At 51.0% G+C, this 18,087-nt stretch overlaps 1 protein-coding gene across 1 annotated transcript in view; it reads left to right on the top strand.

Moving 5' to 3' along the window:
* Positions 1-2,317: 2,317 nt before the first annotated feature.
* PREX1 (phosphatidylinositol-3,4,5-trisphosphate dependent Rac exchange factor 1) overlaps positions 2,318-18,087 on the top strand; it is a 205,285-nt gene continuing 189,515 nt past the window's right edge. Inside the window, exon 1 of the mRNA XM_033186674.1 lies at positions 2,318-2,689. Coding sequence (XP_033042565.1) covers positions 2,471-2,689 — 219 coding nt within the window. The 5' untranslated portion in view covers positions 2,318-2,470. The remainder of the gene's footprint in view (positions 2,690-18,087) is intronic.

The following is an 18,087-nucleotide window of genomic DNA, read 5'->3' as shown; positions in this document are numbered from 1 at the left end:
TGGCAATGTCTGGAGACACTGTTTCTGTTTGTTCATTTTTGAGGCAAGCGTTATTCTGTTGTCCAGGTTGGAGTGCAGTGGTGCGATCAGAGCTCACGTGCAGCCTCCACCTCCTGGGCTCAAGCAAGCTTCCCACCTCAGCCACCCCAGTAGCTGGTACTACAGGTGTGCGCCACCATGCCCAGCTAATTTAAAAAAATTTTTTGTAGAGACAGGGTCTTGCTATGTTGCCCAGGCTGGTCTTGAACTTCTGGGATCAAACAATCCTCCCACTTGGGCTTCCTAAAATGCTGGGATTAGAGGCCTGAGCCACTGTGCCCAGCCTGGAGACATTTTCTGTTCTCAGATTGGGGAGGGAGAGGTACTGGCATCTAGTGGGCAGGGATGCTGCTAAACGTCCTGAAATGCACAGGACACGCGCCTCCCCCAACAAAGAGTTATCTGACTCCAAATGTCAATAGTCCTAAGGTTGAGAAAGTCTGTATTGCATAGATTTTGCTCTCACAAAGACTCCTCTTTTACAGATTAGACAACTGAAATGACGTGTCTTGGCCAAGGTTACCCTGCCAGTTGGATTTGGACCGGGATACAAATGCAAGCCCGCTTCATTCCATGGTCCATTATGTTCCCACTATGTTCTCCCCTCGTGGTAGACAGAATTAATTTAAAGATGAGGAAACAGAGGCTGAGAGAGGTACTGTGACCAGTTTAAGGTCACAAAGCAGAGCTACTCCAGAGGCCTTTATTAGGAATAAAAATATAAATAAAAAACCAGCTACCTTTGGAGACAAATGACTCTACTACCCAAGTGTGACAGGCTCACCTACCTCATGTCCTTTACTCCTTGCCCAGGGGAACTTCACTCAGCCCAAGGCCCAGATCAAATGCTACCTTGCCCATGATCCCAAAGAAAGAAGTCAGAGAGGGCAGAAGCCACCTCATTCTCTCCCTGTGTCCTTAGGCACTTACAGTATTGAGAGGCCAATATCCTAGGCTTTTGGAACAGCGATAAATAAGCAATAATGTTTCTGTCCATAAAATGACTATAGAAGCTGATACTGTGTGAATCACTTCCTGCAGAGACAATACAATCTCTGCTCCGGAAGGTTGATTAGGAATTGTATGGGCCATTCGAGAGCGGGGCCAGGCCTAGAGGGCCGTTCACACATGCAATAATATTAAGAACAAACATTTACAGAGAACTTTCCAGGTGTTGGCCGTGTGCTAAGTACTTCCCATGGAACCCCAGGAAGGACCTTGGAGCTAGGTACCATGATCATTCCCATTATACTGATGAAAACACTGAGAATCTTGAGGCAAGGAAACCAGCCTAAGGCCACCCGGCCAGCAAGTGGGGAGCTAGGATTTGAACCTGAGCAGCTGACTCTAGGCCCCAGAGCTTCCTCCCTTCTCCATACCTCCCGATAAGGCGGGTGAGGACATTTGCCAAGCGGTTTGATGATGATCCACATCACCCAGAGCAACCTGACAAGAAGCTGGGTTTCCCAAGGCCTTATCCCAGAGGGTGGGTGGATGGAAGTGGGAGCAGGCAGGGTACCTGCCACTTGATCAATAACTCGAGAGCAGGTAATAATTTCTTCTGGGAAAGGTGGAAAGGGCAGGGTCGGGGGCAAAGAAGTTCAGAAAGAAAAGGAAGGAGGGAAAGAGATGGGAAAGGGAACGGAAAAGAGAAAAGCGAGAGCGAGCGCGCGCCACGCATATTCCTTCCCAAGGTCGTGGCAGCGCCGAGGGCACCGCGAGGGCCCGGCGCTCCCGGGAAGGGCCTTCACTGCCCAGGCAGCGGCCGCCCCTCTCTTCCCGGGGCCGCGGGGGCGCGCGTGGCGGGGCTGGCTTGCCCCCGAGCGGCTCCGCCGCGAGCTTTCCCAGCCCGGTGTTTACTCCGAGCGGCGGCCGGACCTGCAAGCGGGAGCCTGCGCGCGGCGGGTGTCGCGTGTGCCGGGTGGGAGTGGCGTAGCCCGCGGTGGCGGCGGGCTGGGGGGCGCCACGCGTCCGGGTGCGGAGTTGGTGAGCTTGGCTCGGCGTGCGCGCGACCTGGGACTCCCGGCTCCGCGGGGCCCTTCCGGAGGTTCCCGCCCGACTCCGGAGCTTGCGACGGAGGCGCCAAGCGCTGCGCCGCGTCCCCAGGGGCCCCGTGCACGCGCAGAGCGCCTCTGCGGCCGAGCGCGGCGTGGCACTTGGCAGACGCTCCCTGGCGCGGGGGCGGGGGGCCCGCCGTCTGGGAGCCCCGAGGGCCGCCTCCTCCCGCCCCTCGCCCGGCCCCCGCGCGCTGCCTCCGCCCCCGGCCCAGCCCCCGGCCCCCACTCCCGCCCGCCTCTCCGGGAGCCCGGCCCGCCGCTGAGCCCGGCCCGCCGGCGCGCCCCGTCCGGGATGGGGCGCCTGGACGCCTGAGTTGCCGCTCGGCGCGACCTCCGCGCGGGGAAAGGAGCCGGCGCCGCGCGGCCGCGCAAGAATGGAGGCGCCCAGCGGCAGCGAGCCCGGCGGCGACGGGGCCGGGGACTGCGCCCACCCGGACCCCCGGACCCCTGGCGCCGCGGCGCCCAGCTCCGGCCCCGGCCCGTGCTCTGCCGCCCGGGAGTCGGAGCGCCAGCTGCGCCTCCGCCTCTGCGTCCTCAACGAGATTTTGGGCACCGAGAGGGACTACGTGGGCACCTTGCGCTTCTTGCAGTCGGTTAGTATCGCCCGGGAGCGCGGGGACAGCTTTCCCTCCAGCCGCTCGTCCCGCTGCGTTCCCCACAACCTGTGGCCGTGGTCCCCGTGGGTGGAGAGAGTCGCCTCGGGAGCGCCCCGCGGGGCGCGCGGAAAGCGAGGGGGATCCAAGCTCCTCCAGAGCTGTCCCGTCGCCTCCTTCCCTGGGCGGCGCACGGTCCTGCTCCGACCGGGGCTCTCCCGCACCCCACTTCCCCGCGGCGCGCGCTGCTCTTTTGTCTTTTCTTCCCCCTCCTCGCCTTTCAAATCGTTTTAAAATTAGTTACATCCGCGATGCAGGGGCTTGGGGACCCCGGCGCCGGGAGCTCGCGCTCCTGCGTCTTTTTCCCAGGAATAACTTCGCGCCCGGTGCACCACTCGTCTAGGACAGACCGTAGGAGCCCCAGAGCCCAGCGTCCCTGCGCGTTGGTGGAGTAGGATAAAACCTGAAGTTCAGAGGAGGGACGGGGATTGACAGAACCCCAGGGTAGAACCCACCATGCACAGGTTTTTGCTGGAGTTCGGGGAGAGTGAGTTTCGAACTCACGACTCGGCAGTCCAGGCTCCCTAACTGCATCCACCCCCCAACTCCCCACCTCCAAGTGCAAAACCACGACCTCAGACTTTGTAAAATAACAACCGAGCACTTACTATTTGCCAGGCACCTTAAATGTGTCATTAATTAGCAGGTTTAACCTTCACAGGCGTCCTATGAAGTAGGGACGAATATTTCCCCTATTTTTAATTAAAAAAATTTTTTTTTTGAGACGGAGTCTCCCTCAGTCCCCCAGGCCGGAGTGCAGTGGCGCAATCTCGGTTCACTGCAATCTCCTCCTCCTCCCAGGTTCAAGCAATTCTTGTGCCTCAGCTTCCGAGTAGCTGGGATTACAGGCACGCGCCAGCTACCACGGCCGGCTAATTTTTGTATTTTTAGCAGAGAGGGGGTTTCACCATGTTGGCCATGCTGGTGTCGGACGCCTGGCCTCAAGTGATCCGCCGACCTCGGCCCCCAAAGTGCTGGGATTACAGGCGTGAGCTACTGGGCCCTGCCTCCTTCCGTTTTTAGGATTGGGAACGTTTAGCTCCAGAGAGGCCGAGTAGCTTGCCTGGGATCGCACAGCTGATTAAGTGGTAGTACTGGGCTTTGAACTAGGACGATCCCAGCTAGTGTTTTAAACCCCTATTCTATGCTGCATTTTGCTTTTGCTTTTTTTTCTGTGAGAGGGAGGAAGGGGCCACTTCCCTACTCTCCTAGGAAGTGAGAAAAGTGGCCCGGGGGTGGAGGGGGTGGGACAGGGCAGGGCCTTGGATGGAAGTTAGGAGACTATAAAAGCTTTAATCTCCGTGCCTCCTGCTGGGTCCTCATTTACTCCCCTTCTCTGCTCTAGGAAGCCTTTTAATCCTGGTTCAGGAAGGGCTGGTGTGGGGGTGGCTCTTTCAAAGACCCTAGAGCCCGGCTCTGTAGCTTCCAGTCTTTGGGAGAAAGAGGGAGACTCTGGAGTCCTCTGGGGCTCCCCATGGCTTAGGGGTGCAGCGGAGGCTGTGTGAGATCAGAGTTCCAACTCAGGGAGAAGAGAGCCCTAGACTAGAGCCCTTCTGCCTGTGAAAGGAGATGTACTGGGGGAAGGGGGGTGTGGGAGAGGGGCTTGTGCAGAAGCATTGAAAACCATTTGGCCGAAGGACGCTTCTAGAAAGGGCTGTAAGAATAAGGCAAGATGGGCTTTCTTTTCCAAACCTTCTTCTCTCATAGTTTCGGGGGGTGGGGCGGGGTGAAGAATTTGTTCAGTTAGAAGCTGGCAGTTTCTGAATTAAACGTGTAGATAACCCTGGTGTCTATGAGCAATGTCAAATTCTAGGGAACTCCTGACTTCTCTTTCTGAGCCACTCCCTGCTCCTCTGCTTGGAAGAGAAACAGGAAATACAAACCAATTTTTATATTAATGGGAAAGAAAATATACCTCCCCCCCCACCACGCCCCGCACTAGCTGGTTTGTTTCATTTTAGAACAGATCTAGATTGTGTTTGAGTTAACTGTGGTTTTAAATCGTCCACGTGTAGAGTCGGAGGAAGCTGGAATAATGGAAATTGATTGGAGCCAGCCGTTCTTATTATTCAAGAAACAGGAAAAAAAAAGATTTCTCTGCTTTCACATGATCTCTTTGACACTTTATATTTGCTGACTTCATCACATTTTTCTTTTTGTATCTGATGTGTTAGTTCTGAGATGAATTGATTCTGACTTGGATGTGTGTCTTGGACCAGTCATGCTGCCTGTCCTGACCTCAGTTTCCACACCTGTGAAACAAGGAGGGGGAATCCGGACTTCCTTTCTGCCTTGTCCTTCTGTGTGTCCCCAAGCTGGTGCCAGAAACAGACAGATTGTGTAACCTGACCAGCCATACGTTGTTTGTGAGCCACCAGGAGTCCTTTCTCATCTTGGCCCGTCAGGAATGGCCCCTAAACATCCCAAGGCATTTTCGTTTTCAAAACTAACCTGGGGCTTAGAGCTTCTGGAACTGCTAATTACCAAGGCTTTCCATGGCTACAAGGCTGGCAGCCTCAGGTTGTGATTCTCTTCTGTCTTCCCACTCTCTCTTCTCAGCCTTTATATTTGCTGAGGGATTTTCTCCGCTGTCTCCTGGCTTGGAAGAATGCACGGTAATCCCTCCCTGCTTTTATTTCCATGTGGTTAGAGGCAGGCCTTAAAGGACCACCCTGGCCTCCGTGTGCCCCTGGTGTGAAGGCCCCATCAGCCCATGGAAACCGTGGAAACTAACCCCCGTGATAGGGGCCATGTGTGACTTCTGTCCTCAAGGAGAGGACAGTGTAGTGGAGGGTGGCCAAATGGGTGTTTTTAAAAAAACAATCCAAGTACAAGGCTCTGGAGCCAGACTGTTTGAGGTTAAGTCCTTGGACTTGTGACCTTGGGCAAACACCTTAACCTGTTTGAGCCTTATTTGTAAAAAGAGGGATGGTAATAGGTCCTATTTTATAGGTTTTTTAAAGAAGATAAATGAGTTATAGAAATTGATGTAAAGCACTTAGAACAGTGTCTGGCAGTAGGGTATATAAATATTTGTTATTATTGTTGTTATAGGAAAATTAAATAGTACAGATAATTAGGGTTATGGAACTTCAGCATCCAGAGAGCAGAGGTGATCAGGGAGGGCTTCCTGGAGGAAGTGAGGTCTGAGTTAAGTCAGCACTGAGAGGAGGATGGGAGCTCTGGGTGAGTTTCCGTTTGACCCACTAAACTCCGGCCACAGGAACCAGTGGTTTTGTTTGGTTCCAGGCCGAGGGCTTTGTGGTTCCTCCAGAATCTCTCCATCTTTCCCCATCTCCTTCAGGAACTGGGTTGCACTCCCTCCCTCCTCTCCAGGGGGTCCTCTGAGTTTGGTGTTTTGTGTGTGTTTATTAAAGAATCTTGAAGCGGCAAGGACAGCCCTTTCATAGAGATGCTGGATCAGTCTTGGGGGAAACAGTGCCGGGGTTTTGACTCAGAACCTTGGCTCGAATGGTTTCGAAGCCCTGGCTATGTGGGGGTCCTCCCCGTGTGCTTTGGGCAACGTTAGTCATGATGACAACAATGACAGTCATTGCTGTGCAGGAACCACTTTGATTCATCACTTGCCATTCTAAGCACTTTGCGTGTGTCAGCTCATTTCATTTTCTCTACGAAGGGGATGCTGTTTTTATCCCCATTGAGAGGTGAGGAAACCGAGGCAAAGTAAATCTAAGTGAGCTGCCCTGGGTTAGGTGGACACCATTGCCAGGATTTGATCCTAGGCTGCCTGCCCCAGAACTCATGTGCCCAGCCACTTCATAGACTGCCTTTGGCTCATCCAAGAAGGGCTTGGCACATGATTTATTAAGGTGGCAGAACAGGGATTTGAACCCAGGTCTGTGTGATGTTTCACCTCTGCCTGCGCTTCCTCCTGTTATTACCCCTCTGTGACTCCCGTTCTTTTCTCCACTGAATGGGCAGAACTGTGGACGGATAGAAATGGCAGGCTGCCTAGTTCTTGCTCTGGGCTTCGGGGCTGTTCATGGCATGAGGGTTGAGTGAAGCTCTGGAGTCAGGCTGCTGATGTTCAAATGCAGGCTTTCCCCCACTGGGACTGTAGGTGACCTTGGGCTGATCACTGACTTGCTCTGTGTCTCAGTTTCCTCATCTGTCCAGCGGGCACAGTGTAGCACCTGCGTCACAAGGATGTGGTGAAGCTTGGATGAGCCTGAGGTCAAAGCTGTTAGAACAGTGCCAGGCGCACTGGGTGTTTGGAATGCTGTGCGGGTATTTTGGGGGATATGCAGCTCTTTGAAGCTCAAAGGACCCCCCATTCCCCTAGAAGAGGCTGAGTAGGCCTTGGGCCCACCTGCCAAGGGGAGGCACCTCAGGGGCAGGTGCCAGTCACTTCCATGATGGGTGTGTCAGCTGGGCAGTGGTCAGAAGAGAAGAGAGGGCCTGGGTGGGTGGGCAGAGGCCTGTGGGTGGGAGTCAGTCAGCAGCTCCTCAAAGGTCTCCCCGTGGCTGAGGACAGAGGGCTATAGAGACATAGAGGGCCTGCCCGGAACCGACTGGGATGGGGTCTCTGAGGAACAGGGATTGTGGGCAGAAAGCTCCCAGAACGCTTTCTGTGGTTCCGCTTTTTGGAGGGAGGAGACCAAAGTTTTTCTTCTCATTGGAGCTCCGCTTGCCAAACAAGAAACTGTGGTTTTTTGTTGTCACTATTTTTTTCTGTTTTAAAAGACTCTGTACTCCTAGCCTCACACTAGGGAGAAATGCCATGGCTGGTGGGGGTGGAGGCAGGTCTTTGATTCCACAGTCATTGAGGCAGAGGGATCTCCCCAGTGACTTGGGGGGATTTCCACGTGGTCTTCATATGAAAAGTAGGATGCTGAGAGGTATATGTAACACAGTTCTTTTGGAAAATAAACAATAACCATAATATATACATGTGTGTTGTATGTATAAGGTGACAGCAGGTTGGAGAAAAGGATGGAAGGATACGTATCTTAGGGAGAAAGGCAACCAGGAAGATAAGGAAGTAAAATCCTGTTTATAATACCCTTTTCATATAAAATTATACATATGTATGTGAATATATTTTTTAAGAAGCTGACAGGAAGAATTGTATTTTCAACATGGTTTTTAGATTAATGCAATAGTAATAGTGGTAACAATTTGCTAATATTTGTATACTTGCAAGCCCTGCTCATAGTTCCTTACGCATTAACTCAAAAGTTGCAGGTATTCTTACGCTTCCTGTTTTACAAATGAAACAGAGACACAGAGAGGCCGAGTCAGTTTCCCAGGGTCACACAGCCTGACAGAGCTGGCAGTTGGACCCAGGTAATGAGGCTGCCTGGCCCACATTCTTCACCACTATCCTAAATTGTGCCAACATGAGGCTGTGTTCATGAGCAAAGTTACCGGCCCTGTGAGACCTCCGGGCTGCCCAGGTGGGCAAGAATTAAGTCAAAAAGTCCACCTTATTTCAGTTTTCAGATGCCAGAGAGCCTGGGACAGGCCACCTTGTGTTGGACTCATCATCGTCAGGAAGTCAGTGAAAATCTTTTGATGATAAAAACCTGAGTGTCGGCCGGGCGCGGTGGCTCAAGCCTGTAATCCCAGCACTTTGGGAGGCCGAGACGGGCGGATCACGAGGTCAGGAGATCGAGACCATCCTGGCTAACACAGTGAAACCCCGTCTCTACTAAAAAATACAAAAAACTAGCCGGGCGAGGTGGCGGGCATCTGTAGTCCCAGCTACTCGGGAGGCTGAGGCAGGAGAATGGCGTGAACCCGGGAGGCGGAGCTTGCAGTGAGCTGAGATCCGGCCACTGCACTCCAGCCCCGGCGACAGAGCAAGACTCCGTCTCAAAAAAAAAAAAAAAACCTGAGTGTCAGCAGGATTTAGATGGGTGACATTTTTTTTTTAATGTATGGCAGACAGAGAGCTCTGTACAGGTAAAACCATGAAGATATGAGACTGCTTTTCTCTGTGTGCAGGTATGTATGGAGCATCTGCTGTATATCCTGGGCAGTGTTCTGGGCCACGAGAATGAAGTCATCAACAGGTCCTTGTCCTTATAAGAAGGACAACCCCATGGGGATTCTGTGACTCATTCTTCAGACGAGCCTTCTGGAAGCCTGCCTACTTTTATTCTGGTGTTTGCCCTGGTAGCAATTTAACTGTCCCTTTTAAGAAGAGGTGAATGGGGTTGGTGTCTCTGGCTTTTGAGACTTCAGGGCACCCCCTTCTTGGAGAGAAAGATACTCCTTTATCAGTTCAGAGAGCTGAAGACCTGTTGGGCTTGGGGCCACTCCCTTTGACAAAGAAACCCACATCCTATTTGCTTCACAGCCACTCTCCCTTAAAGGTTTTGCAAGAGTTAAGTGTTTGAAGCAGGTCATGCCTGGCTGCAGGAGAACCTGACCTCTCAGATTTTTGGGGCGTCTTTTCTTTTCTTCCAGCAGACGCAGGCGTGCTGGCTGGAATACTGGAGGGAGGTGGGCGACAGGGCGGGCTGCCCCTCAAACCGGTGTGCTGTGTCCCACAGCATCATTCCCCAGACATGGGGCCAGGTCAGAGCTGATTCCTGCCCTGCATTTCGGAGATCTTGAACAGAAGCCAGGTGGGTCATTGGGTCTGAATCTCCTTGTTTTGCAGGTGACACGAGTTGCATCCCCGGAGGGGAGGTGACCTCCAGTTTAGGGCAGTAGCCACTCAGTTTGTTAGAGTTCCATCCCCAGAGACCTGGGAAGAGAGCTTGGTGGCCCACATCCTTTTCAGGGGTTTGTGTTTTAGCCAGGATCAAAAATCCCTCTTTTTTTTTTTTTTGATGGAGTCTTGTACTGTTGCCCAGACTGGAGTGCAGTGGCGTGATCTTGGCTCACTTCAGCCTCTGCCTCCCGGGTTCAAGCTGTTCTCTTGCCTCATCCTCCCGAGTAGCTGGGACTACAGGCACGTGCCACCACGCCCGGCTAATTTTTGTATTTTTTAGTAGAGACAGGATTTCACCATGTTGGCCAGGCTGGTATCGAACTCCTGACCTCAAGTGTTCTGCCCGCCTTGGCCTCCCAAAGTGCTGGGATTATGGGCATGAGCCACTGTGCCTGGCCAGAAGTCCCCCTTGAAGAGGCTTCACAGGGGTCATTTGTGGCCCTAGCAGTTGGTCTGGAGTAAATCCCACTAGTCTCTAAGCCTTCAGCACTATTGACATACGGGGCTGGATCATTCTTTGCTGTGGAGGGGGGCGGGGGCGCTGTCCTGTGCATTGTAATGATGCTTAGCAGCATCCTTGGCCTCTACGTACCAGATGCCAGTAGGACCCCTCTTCCCCAGCTATGACAACCACAGATGTCTCCAGATATTCCAAGTATCCATTAGAGGTGGTTGGGCGTGAAGAATAGCCTCCAGTTGAGAACCACGGGGCTAAAAGCTCCTTTGACTACCACCTCTGCTCTCAGACTGTATAGGGGCATTAGCCTGCCTGCGTGGAAATACGTGAGATGTGTTTACGTAAGTAGCATAATACGGTTTGCCCTTTTCACCCAGCAGAGTGTCTGGGAGGCTCCCTCTCTTGTGGTTCATGGTTTAGAGCACAGACTCTCGAGCCACCTGGCCTGGGTTCAGTTCCTGGCTCTTCCCCTGTGTGACCTTGGGGATGTTGCTTTGCCTCTCTGAGCCCCGGTTTCCCCATCTGCAAAATGGGGATGACCCCAGACCTCCTAGGGTTACTCTAGGGAGCGAGTGCAGTGATTGTGTGTGGGCTCACCCTCCTCCCGGAGGAAGTCCCAAGGAAGAAGCAGAGCCCTCCAGCCTCCCAGCCCTATGTGGATTTTTAAGCTTATTTTTATTTTCTTGGCTCCTTGAGGACCAGAAGGGTCTGTCTGCTCTTCTTTTGTCTTGTGGTTGGACACTCAATCTGTGTTTACCCGCCTGGTTCCTTCCCCAGGGTGCAACTGACAGACGATCCCTTGATTTTGGGCCAGGGGAGGCGAGGCTATTTCAGGCTGGTGGAACTGGGGCCGCTGAAAGCTGGTGCAGGCAGGTGGCCATCGGCCGTCAGGACCCAGGGTCTTGTGCTTCCCCGCTTGCTGGGAAGGTGGGTGGCTTCTGTAAGGAGCATCTCTCAGGAAGAGTGAGGCCAGGGTTGGGGTGTGGGCAGTTGATGCTTTCATCCACTAATCGACTTATTCATTCAATAAATGGCTACTCAGCACCCACTGTGTGCTAGGCACTGTGCTAGGTGCTGGCATGTGGCTGGAACAAGACAAAGTCTCTGCCCTCAGGGAATCTGCAGACATCGCAAAAAGAAATCCCTTGAGAAAAGTACCAGAGTTGTCATAATAAGGACACCCACTGAGGCCTTGCTGTGTTCCAGGTACTGTGCCACATGCTTTTTGAGCCCTTGCAACAACTCCCTGAGGTCAGTTTTGCAGATGGGGAAACTAAAGCTGGGAGAGGTTGAGTAACTTGCTCAAGTCCACACAGCTGGGGAGTGGATGCAGACAGAAGGAAATAAAATGAGGTTATGTTTGTGACAGGGATGGTTGCATCTACTTTAGACGGGATGGACAAGGAAGGCTTTTCTAGGGAGATGACATTTGACCAAGTCCTGAAGGAAGAGAAAGAGTCCCTGGTGGAAAGAGTGGAGAAAAGTATGTTCCAGGCAGCAGAGGCAGCAGATGCAAAGGCCCTGAGGCAGGACTGTGCCAGGCTTGTTTGAGGAACAGTAAGAGGCCAGGGTGGCTGGAGGGAAGAGTAGGGGAGATGAGATTGGCATGTTACAGGGTCCAGGTTACATGGGCCTCAGTTGCATGGTGAGCAGTTTGGGTTTTATTCCTGGTGGTGTGAGGAGCCACCAGACTGCTTTCAGTTGGATATGGCATAGGTCATTTGGTGACGTGGAAACCAAGACTGTACAATGGTCTTACTAAGGTCTCAGAGGGGAATGGGTGTACCTTCCCCTCCCACAGCAGATCCCCTGCCTGCTTCCAGGCTGTTCTGTGACTTACGACTGGTTCTGTCCTCTCTTTGGATGTCAGCTTTCCTGTGGCTACTGTGTCACCAAGTAACCAGGGCAGGCTTCCTGGAGGAGGCCAGTGCAGCCAACCACACCCAGAGAGGAGTTTGCGCTCCCATCTGTGGCCAGAATGTGGATGAGATGTGAAGGCAGCTGCCTCTAGGCTGGGAGGGCTGTTGATGCGAGATGAACCTCTGCTTCCTGAGACAGAGGAAGGTGCCCCTTGTTTTCTGTTCAGGAAACTCATTTGCATAATTAAAAACTGTTTGGCGGGATCGGTACTCCACCCTCTGGGCATAGGCATCATAACAGCACTTCATCATCTGTTAGCTCTCACCTCTGCCCTGTGGGGGAGGGATTTTTCAGGCCCACTTCTTGGGTGAGGAAAACAGCTGCATAGAGGGGAAGTGGCGTACCTGAGGACACGCAGCCGGGAATGGCCAGGACCATTGCAGTTGACTGTTTTGATCTCTCCCTGGCCTCCCACATTCTGTTCTCCTTACGCAGTCAGAGGGATCCAGTGAGACCCTAATCAGTTACATCTCACTCAGAGTAAAAGTAGCCCTTAGTCTGGCCTGGAATGTCGCACAAGACCTGCCTCTCTTGGCTCTCCCAGCTCTTCTTTCATTACTCCTTTTTCCCCCATACAGTTTCAAAAACAGATATGATTCACACATCATAAACCTCACCCTTTCAAAGTGTACAGTTCAGTGGTTGTGAGTATATTCACCAAGTTGCGCAGTCATCCCCACTATCCAATCCCAGAATCTTCTGGGTAGCTCTTACCCCCACATCCACTTCCTCCAAGCGCATTTGCCTTTTCTCAAATGCACCAAGCATGCACCTGCCTCAGGGCCCTCGCACCTGTGCTATCTGGAATGTGCTCCCCTCCACCCCCCAGTGTCCCTGTGGCTCGACCCTCCCCCTCCTTCAGGCCTTTGCTGAAAATCCTGTTCTTGACGGGGACTTTTCTGACACCGCACATCCCCACCTCACCATTTCTTCCTTTTCTTGCATTGCTTTTTTCCTGCTAGCTAACACACTAGATATTTTACTTATTTATTGCTTATCGTCTGCCTCCCTCACCAGCGTGTCATGTCATGGGCATGCCAAGAGGATAGAGAGTTTGATCTCCAGCACCAACAACAATGCCTGCCACATAGTAGATGCTCATTAAATATTTTTTGAATGAAAAAATTGCTTCTATATGTGCCTGTGTTTTGTTACATGATGTGATTGTTTTGAATTATTTAACTGCTAAGCATTTTTGTGCAGACTTCTGGGGACTAAGATGGCCTGGTGTCTTTTGACCATGTGGGTATGTGTGAGCTGGAGGATTTGGCACAGGAGAATTTTTTACTGTGTGGTATTGTGCTCAAGTGCCAGGGGCCTAGCCAGATTGTCTGGGTCTGAATCTTATCTCTGCCCCTCAGCAGCTGTGTGACCCTGGGCAAGAAACTTTCCCTCTCTGAACCTTGATTTCCTCATCTATAAAATATATTGAAACACTTGGCTCACTGCCTGGCACCTGAGTAGGCCCCAGTAATTAGTAGAGGTTATTTTTAAGCATTCTGTTTTAGAATCTTAGTATTTCCCTACTTTTTGCACAGGGACAGTTATAGCATCTCATCTTGAGCACACTGTCTGAGATCCTTCCTGGGACTTGAAATAAGTAACTGAATTTATTTTGACCAAGTGGTCCCTTGCCCTGGACATTGGTCTCTGCACTCTGAAGGCAGTTGGGAGTAACTGGGATGGCTGTAAGTTGGAGCTAGAAGATGCTGTTCACTCTCTTCTCCAAACAACCCATCCGAAGATTGAAAAAACAGATTCGTGTCTCAAAAACACACGACGCCACCTTCCATTGCCCTGCTGTGAAATCCCTCCATGAAGCTGAAAGGGCACAGAACATACTGCTCCCCACTTTCTGGGTGAGGCTGTTACACATCCTGTGTCGTTTACAGCCTTGCAGTTTTGCAGATGAGGAAACTGAGGCCCAGAGAGGGTGAGGTCACTTGCCTGGGATCACACAGAGATGGCATATTAGTTATCTGTTGCTTCCGAACAAGTTACCACACATTTAGTGGCTTAAAATAACGCCAGAAGTCTGGGTGCAGTGTAACTGGGTTTTCTGCTCAAGGTCTCATGAGGCTGCCATCAGGGTGTTGACCCTGGCTGTGATCTCATCTGATGCTTGGAGGGAGCGGGGGTGGGGGCATGGGAGGGATCTGCATGGGGTTGTTGGCAGAATTTAGTTCCATGTGTTATGGAGCCGGGGTCACCATTTTTTTCAGGGTATTGGCTGGTTATCACCCTCACTTCCTAGAGGTGCCCTTGAGTCTTAGGGGTGTGATCCTCCCACAGCATAGCCACATCATGGCCAGCAGGTGAATCACTTGCTTTGAATCTCTTCCTTTAGGAAGGGCCTAGAAGTGTGCTTGTGCTCTACTCCCTGCTGTATCCCCCACAGGCGTCTTTTAAGGCTTTACCTGATTAGGTCAGGCCCACTCAGTCAGCTGATTTTGGACCCTAATTATATCTGCAAAATCCCTTCGCCTCTTCCTTTACCAAACAGTCAACACTAACAGTCCCACTTACATGAAATGGGAAAGGATCCTCCAGGGCGCGGACACAGGGGACAGTAATCCTGGGGCCATCTCAGGGTTCCACACACCAGTGATGGTCAGGGGTGGGTTTGAACTCAGGATTGTTCTACTCCAAAGCCCATATTCGTGACCACTGTGCTTTACTTTATTGACTCCTTCTCTGGCCCTGCCCAGAGTGACCCCTGAGTAAGGTGAACTGATTGGCTGTTGGCCTCATTCTGGCTCATTCTGAGTGAGGCAGGGCAGGTGGGCTGTATTATGGGGTATGGTTTCCTCTTTGGTAAGACCTGGTCTCTCCAACACAATACACAGACCCCCACCATCTCTCTTTTTTCTTTTTCTTGTTTTCTTTTTTTTGAGACAGAGTCTTACTCTTGCCAAGGCTGGAGTGCAATGGTACAATCTTGGCTCACTGCAACCTCCACCTCCCAGGTTCAAGCCATTCTCCTGCCTCAGCCTCCCGAGTAGCTGGGATTACAGGCGCATGCCAATATGTCTGGCTAATTTCTGTAATTTTAGTAGAGACAGTGTTTTGCCACATTGGCCAGGCTGGTCTCAAACCCCTGACCTCAGGTGATTTTGTCCGCTCGACCGACTCCCAAAGTGCTGAGATTACAGGCATGAGCCACTGTGCCTGGCCACCCCAGCATCTCTTGAAATGATTTGCCAATTGGGTTGTTGAGGTTGAAGCCAGAGCATCTACCCCAGCCTGGTACCCCCTTTACCTAGGAGTGTGGGCTTAGACCTGGCCATGAGACAGATGCCTAACTGCTTTCTCCCAGGGGACTTTTGCGCCAGATGTTGTGTGTGCTGTTTACTCTGAGGGTGGGGTGGGGAGTGAGGAAGCCATCTGATTGCATTGATCTCCACATTTTAGGGCTTTTCCAGATAACTCATTGTTTAGTGATTTCCAATTTAATTCTCTTGTGCTCAGAGAATATAATCTGTGGGTTTTCAATCCTTTGAAATTGATTGAGACTTGGTTTATGACCCAGCAGGTAGTCTACCTTAGGGACCATTTCATGCACATTTGAAAAGAATGTGTCTTCTGCTATTTTGGGGTGCAGTGTTCTACACATGTCATTTGGATCAAGGTGGTTGGTAGTGTTGTTGGGATCTGTGTATCCTTACTGATGCTTGGTCTCCTTGTTCTGGTAGTTATTGAGAGAAGGCTCTGGAAGTCTCCATCTGTGACTGTAGATTTATGTTTTTCTCCTTTGAGTTCTGTCAGTTATTACTTTTTGCATTTTAAAGTTCTGTTGCTGGAAATACGTGTTTATGGTTATGTCTTCCTGACGAATTGACCCGTTTATCATTATGAAATATTCCTTTTTATATCTGATAAGGCTCCTTGTCTTAAAGTCTATTTTGTCTGATATTGCTATAGCCATGTCACCTTTCTTCTGCTTACCGTTTTCCGTTTTTTTCCTTTCTGCCTCTGTCTTTATATTCCAAGTGCATCTCTTACAGGCATCATATAGTTCAGTCTTGCTTTTCTAAATCCATTCTGACAGTCCCAGCCTTTTAATTAGACGGTTTAGCTTATGTATATTTAATGTAATTACTGACAGGGTTGGGTTTAGCTCCAACACCCTGCCATTTCATTCTGGTTTGTTTGCTGGGGACATGAACAAGCACAAGGAGTCCTCTTCCTCCCCCATCCTCGCTCTGCTGGAGGTGGAACATGGAGGTTCATCGAATCCCAGCTCCTTATGATGGCTTAGAAGGTATCATGTGATCCAACTTCGGTTCACTGTGTAGACCTTGTCTCCCTGCCTAGTTCGTTCTGTCCTGCCCCGACCAGATTTTTTTCTGCTCTTGCACTATGTTCAGCTGGTTCTAGCCTCTAAGACTTTTTCTTTGCTGTTCCTATTACCTGGAGCTCTTGGAACCCTGATTTGTACCAAGGGCCCCCCTTTCTCTTTCAGCTCTCAGCTCAAGTGCCACCTCCTCAGAGAGCCTTCTAGTCCCTTTCTCTACACCACTGCACTGATTTTCTTCTTGACCCATCACTGCCTGGAATTATCTTGTTGATTTATTTGTTTAGTATCTCTCTCCCATTAGAATATAAGTCGCATGGGGTCACAGCCCTTTTCTGCTGTGTTCATGGCCAAGTCCCTGACGATTTTAATGGGGACTTTGTTAGCGTTTGTGGAAGAAATGAATGCATGAGCAAAAGGGGCTGAATGGGGCCCACTCTGTGGCAGAGGCCTTCCTGGCCATGACTCTGTCTTGGGAGCGTGAACCCCCGTGTGGGGGCAGCCGCAGCCTGGGCTCCTTGGCCTGCTGCCCTTACCACACCGGGGAGGGCAGAGGGATTGGAAAGTTTTATTTGCCACGTCAGGGAGCTCTGGGTGGTCTCAGGCACCAGCCAGTGGCCCACCAGGATGTTGATTGGGTGGTTTTAAAGATTTATTTCCCCTTGAACACAAAGGTAGTAAATACAGTGGAGGTGTGAGTGTCAAAAGCACATTCTCTTATGTCTGTTCAGCTACAGGCGCTCTTATGAAACTCAGTATGGTGAAATGATATTTTGTGTATATACCTGGCTGCATATATTATTCATTTCTGCATACCTATGGTGCTCTAGGCACAAAACCAAACATGTTGTATTTCTGGGCAATTTAATACTTTTTTTGGAGTTAAATTTTTGGTAACTTTTTATTTGATCACTCCCCCTCTCCCTTTCCTTTCTTTTCCCCCTCCCCCTCATGTACACATGCATTATTATTATTTTGATCCATTTGAGAGTCATTGCAGACAGGATGCCCCTACAGACTTTAGCATGCATCACTTAGGAAGACAGACATTCTCTTGTGTAACAACAGTGCCTTGAACAAAATCAGGGAAGTCAACGTTTATACTAAATGATACAATGCACAGTCTATATTCAGATTTCACCAGTTTCTCCCCAAGTGTTCCCTCTCCCCATCTCCTCACCCATCCCCACCACCAGTCCAGGATCTAGTCCTGGATCACGCATTGTATTTGGCAGTCCAGCTCTGGTGATTTCGATTGTCCTTGGTAGAAAGTCTCCACTGAGATGTGCTCATGCTTGTCCCAGATCCAAGCTCTGTGACCAGCTCTGTGACCTCGGGAAGCTGATTCTTGGACATCGGTTTCTTCAGCTATAAAATGGGGAAATCTCTGTTCCTACCTCATAGACTTGTTCCCTTGTTCCAACACATTGTATTAAGCACCTACTGTGTACCTGGCCCAGATGCTGGGATACAGCAGGATGCAGGGCAGGCCGACATCTGGGCCCTTGGGGGTGGAGTAGAGTAGGTGAGTGCTGGGTGCGGAGCCAGCTCCCTGGGACGCCTGCCACGTCTGGCTGTGTTCGTAGTTACTGCGCTCATTTTAGAAAATTTGGGAAATAAAGATGAGTAAAAAGATCTTACCCTTCCAAATAACTGTTTCACCTTTGGGTGTATTTCCTCTTTGTTCCTTGCATTTGGTTTGAGCCTGGTACACGACAGCAGATACTGCTTGTGCGTACTTCCTCGTGTCACTGCTAAACGCTCTCCATCAGCAAGCCTTTGATGGCTTCGGAATGAAATGTGGGGGCTGTGTGATGGCCACTGTCCAGTTCAAATCCTGACTGCCTACCTGCTGTGTGGTGAGTGGCCAGCTGCTCCATCTGTGTGTGCCTCAGTTTCTTCATCTCCTAAAATAGTGCTCCCATCTTAGATTGATGGGGAAATTAGGTGAATTAGGACCTGCAAAGCTATCAGAACAATGCGAG

Source organism: Trachypithecus francoisi, unplaced genomic scaffold (genome assembly GCF_009764315.1).
Source record: "Trachypithecus francoisi isolate TF-2019V2 unplaced genomic scaffold, Tfra_2.0 Lachesis_group21, whole genome shotgun sequence".
In the NCBI taxonomy this organism is placed as follows: domain Eukaryota; kingdom Metazoa; phylum Chordata; class Mammalia; order Primates; family Cercopithecidae; genus Trachypithecus; species Trachypithecus francoisi.
The sequence above is the reverse complement of the archived record's forward strand: the minus strand, read 5'-3'. Positions and strand labels throughout refer to the sequence as shown.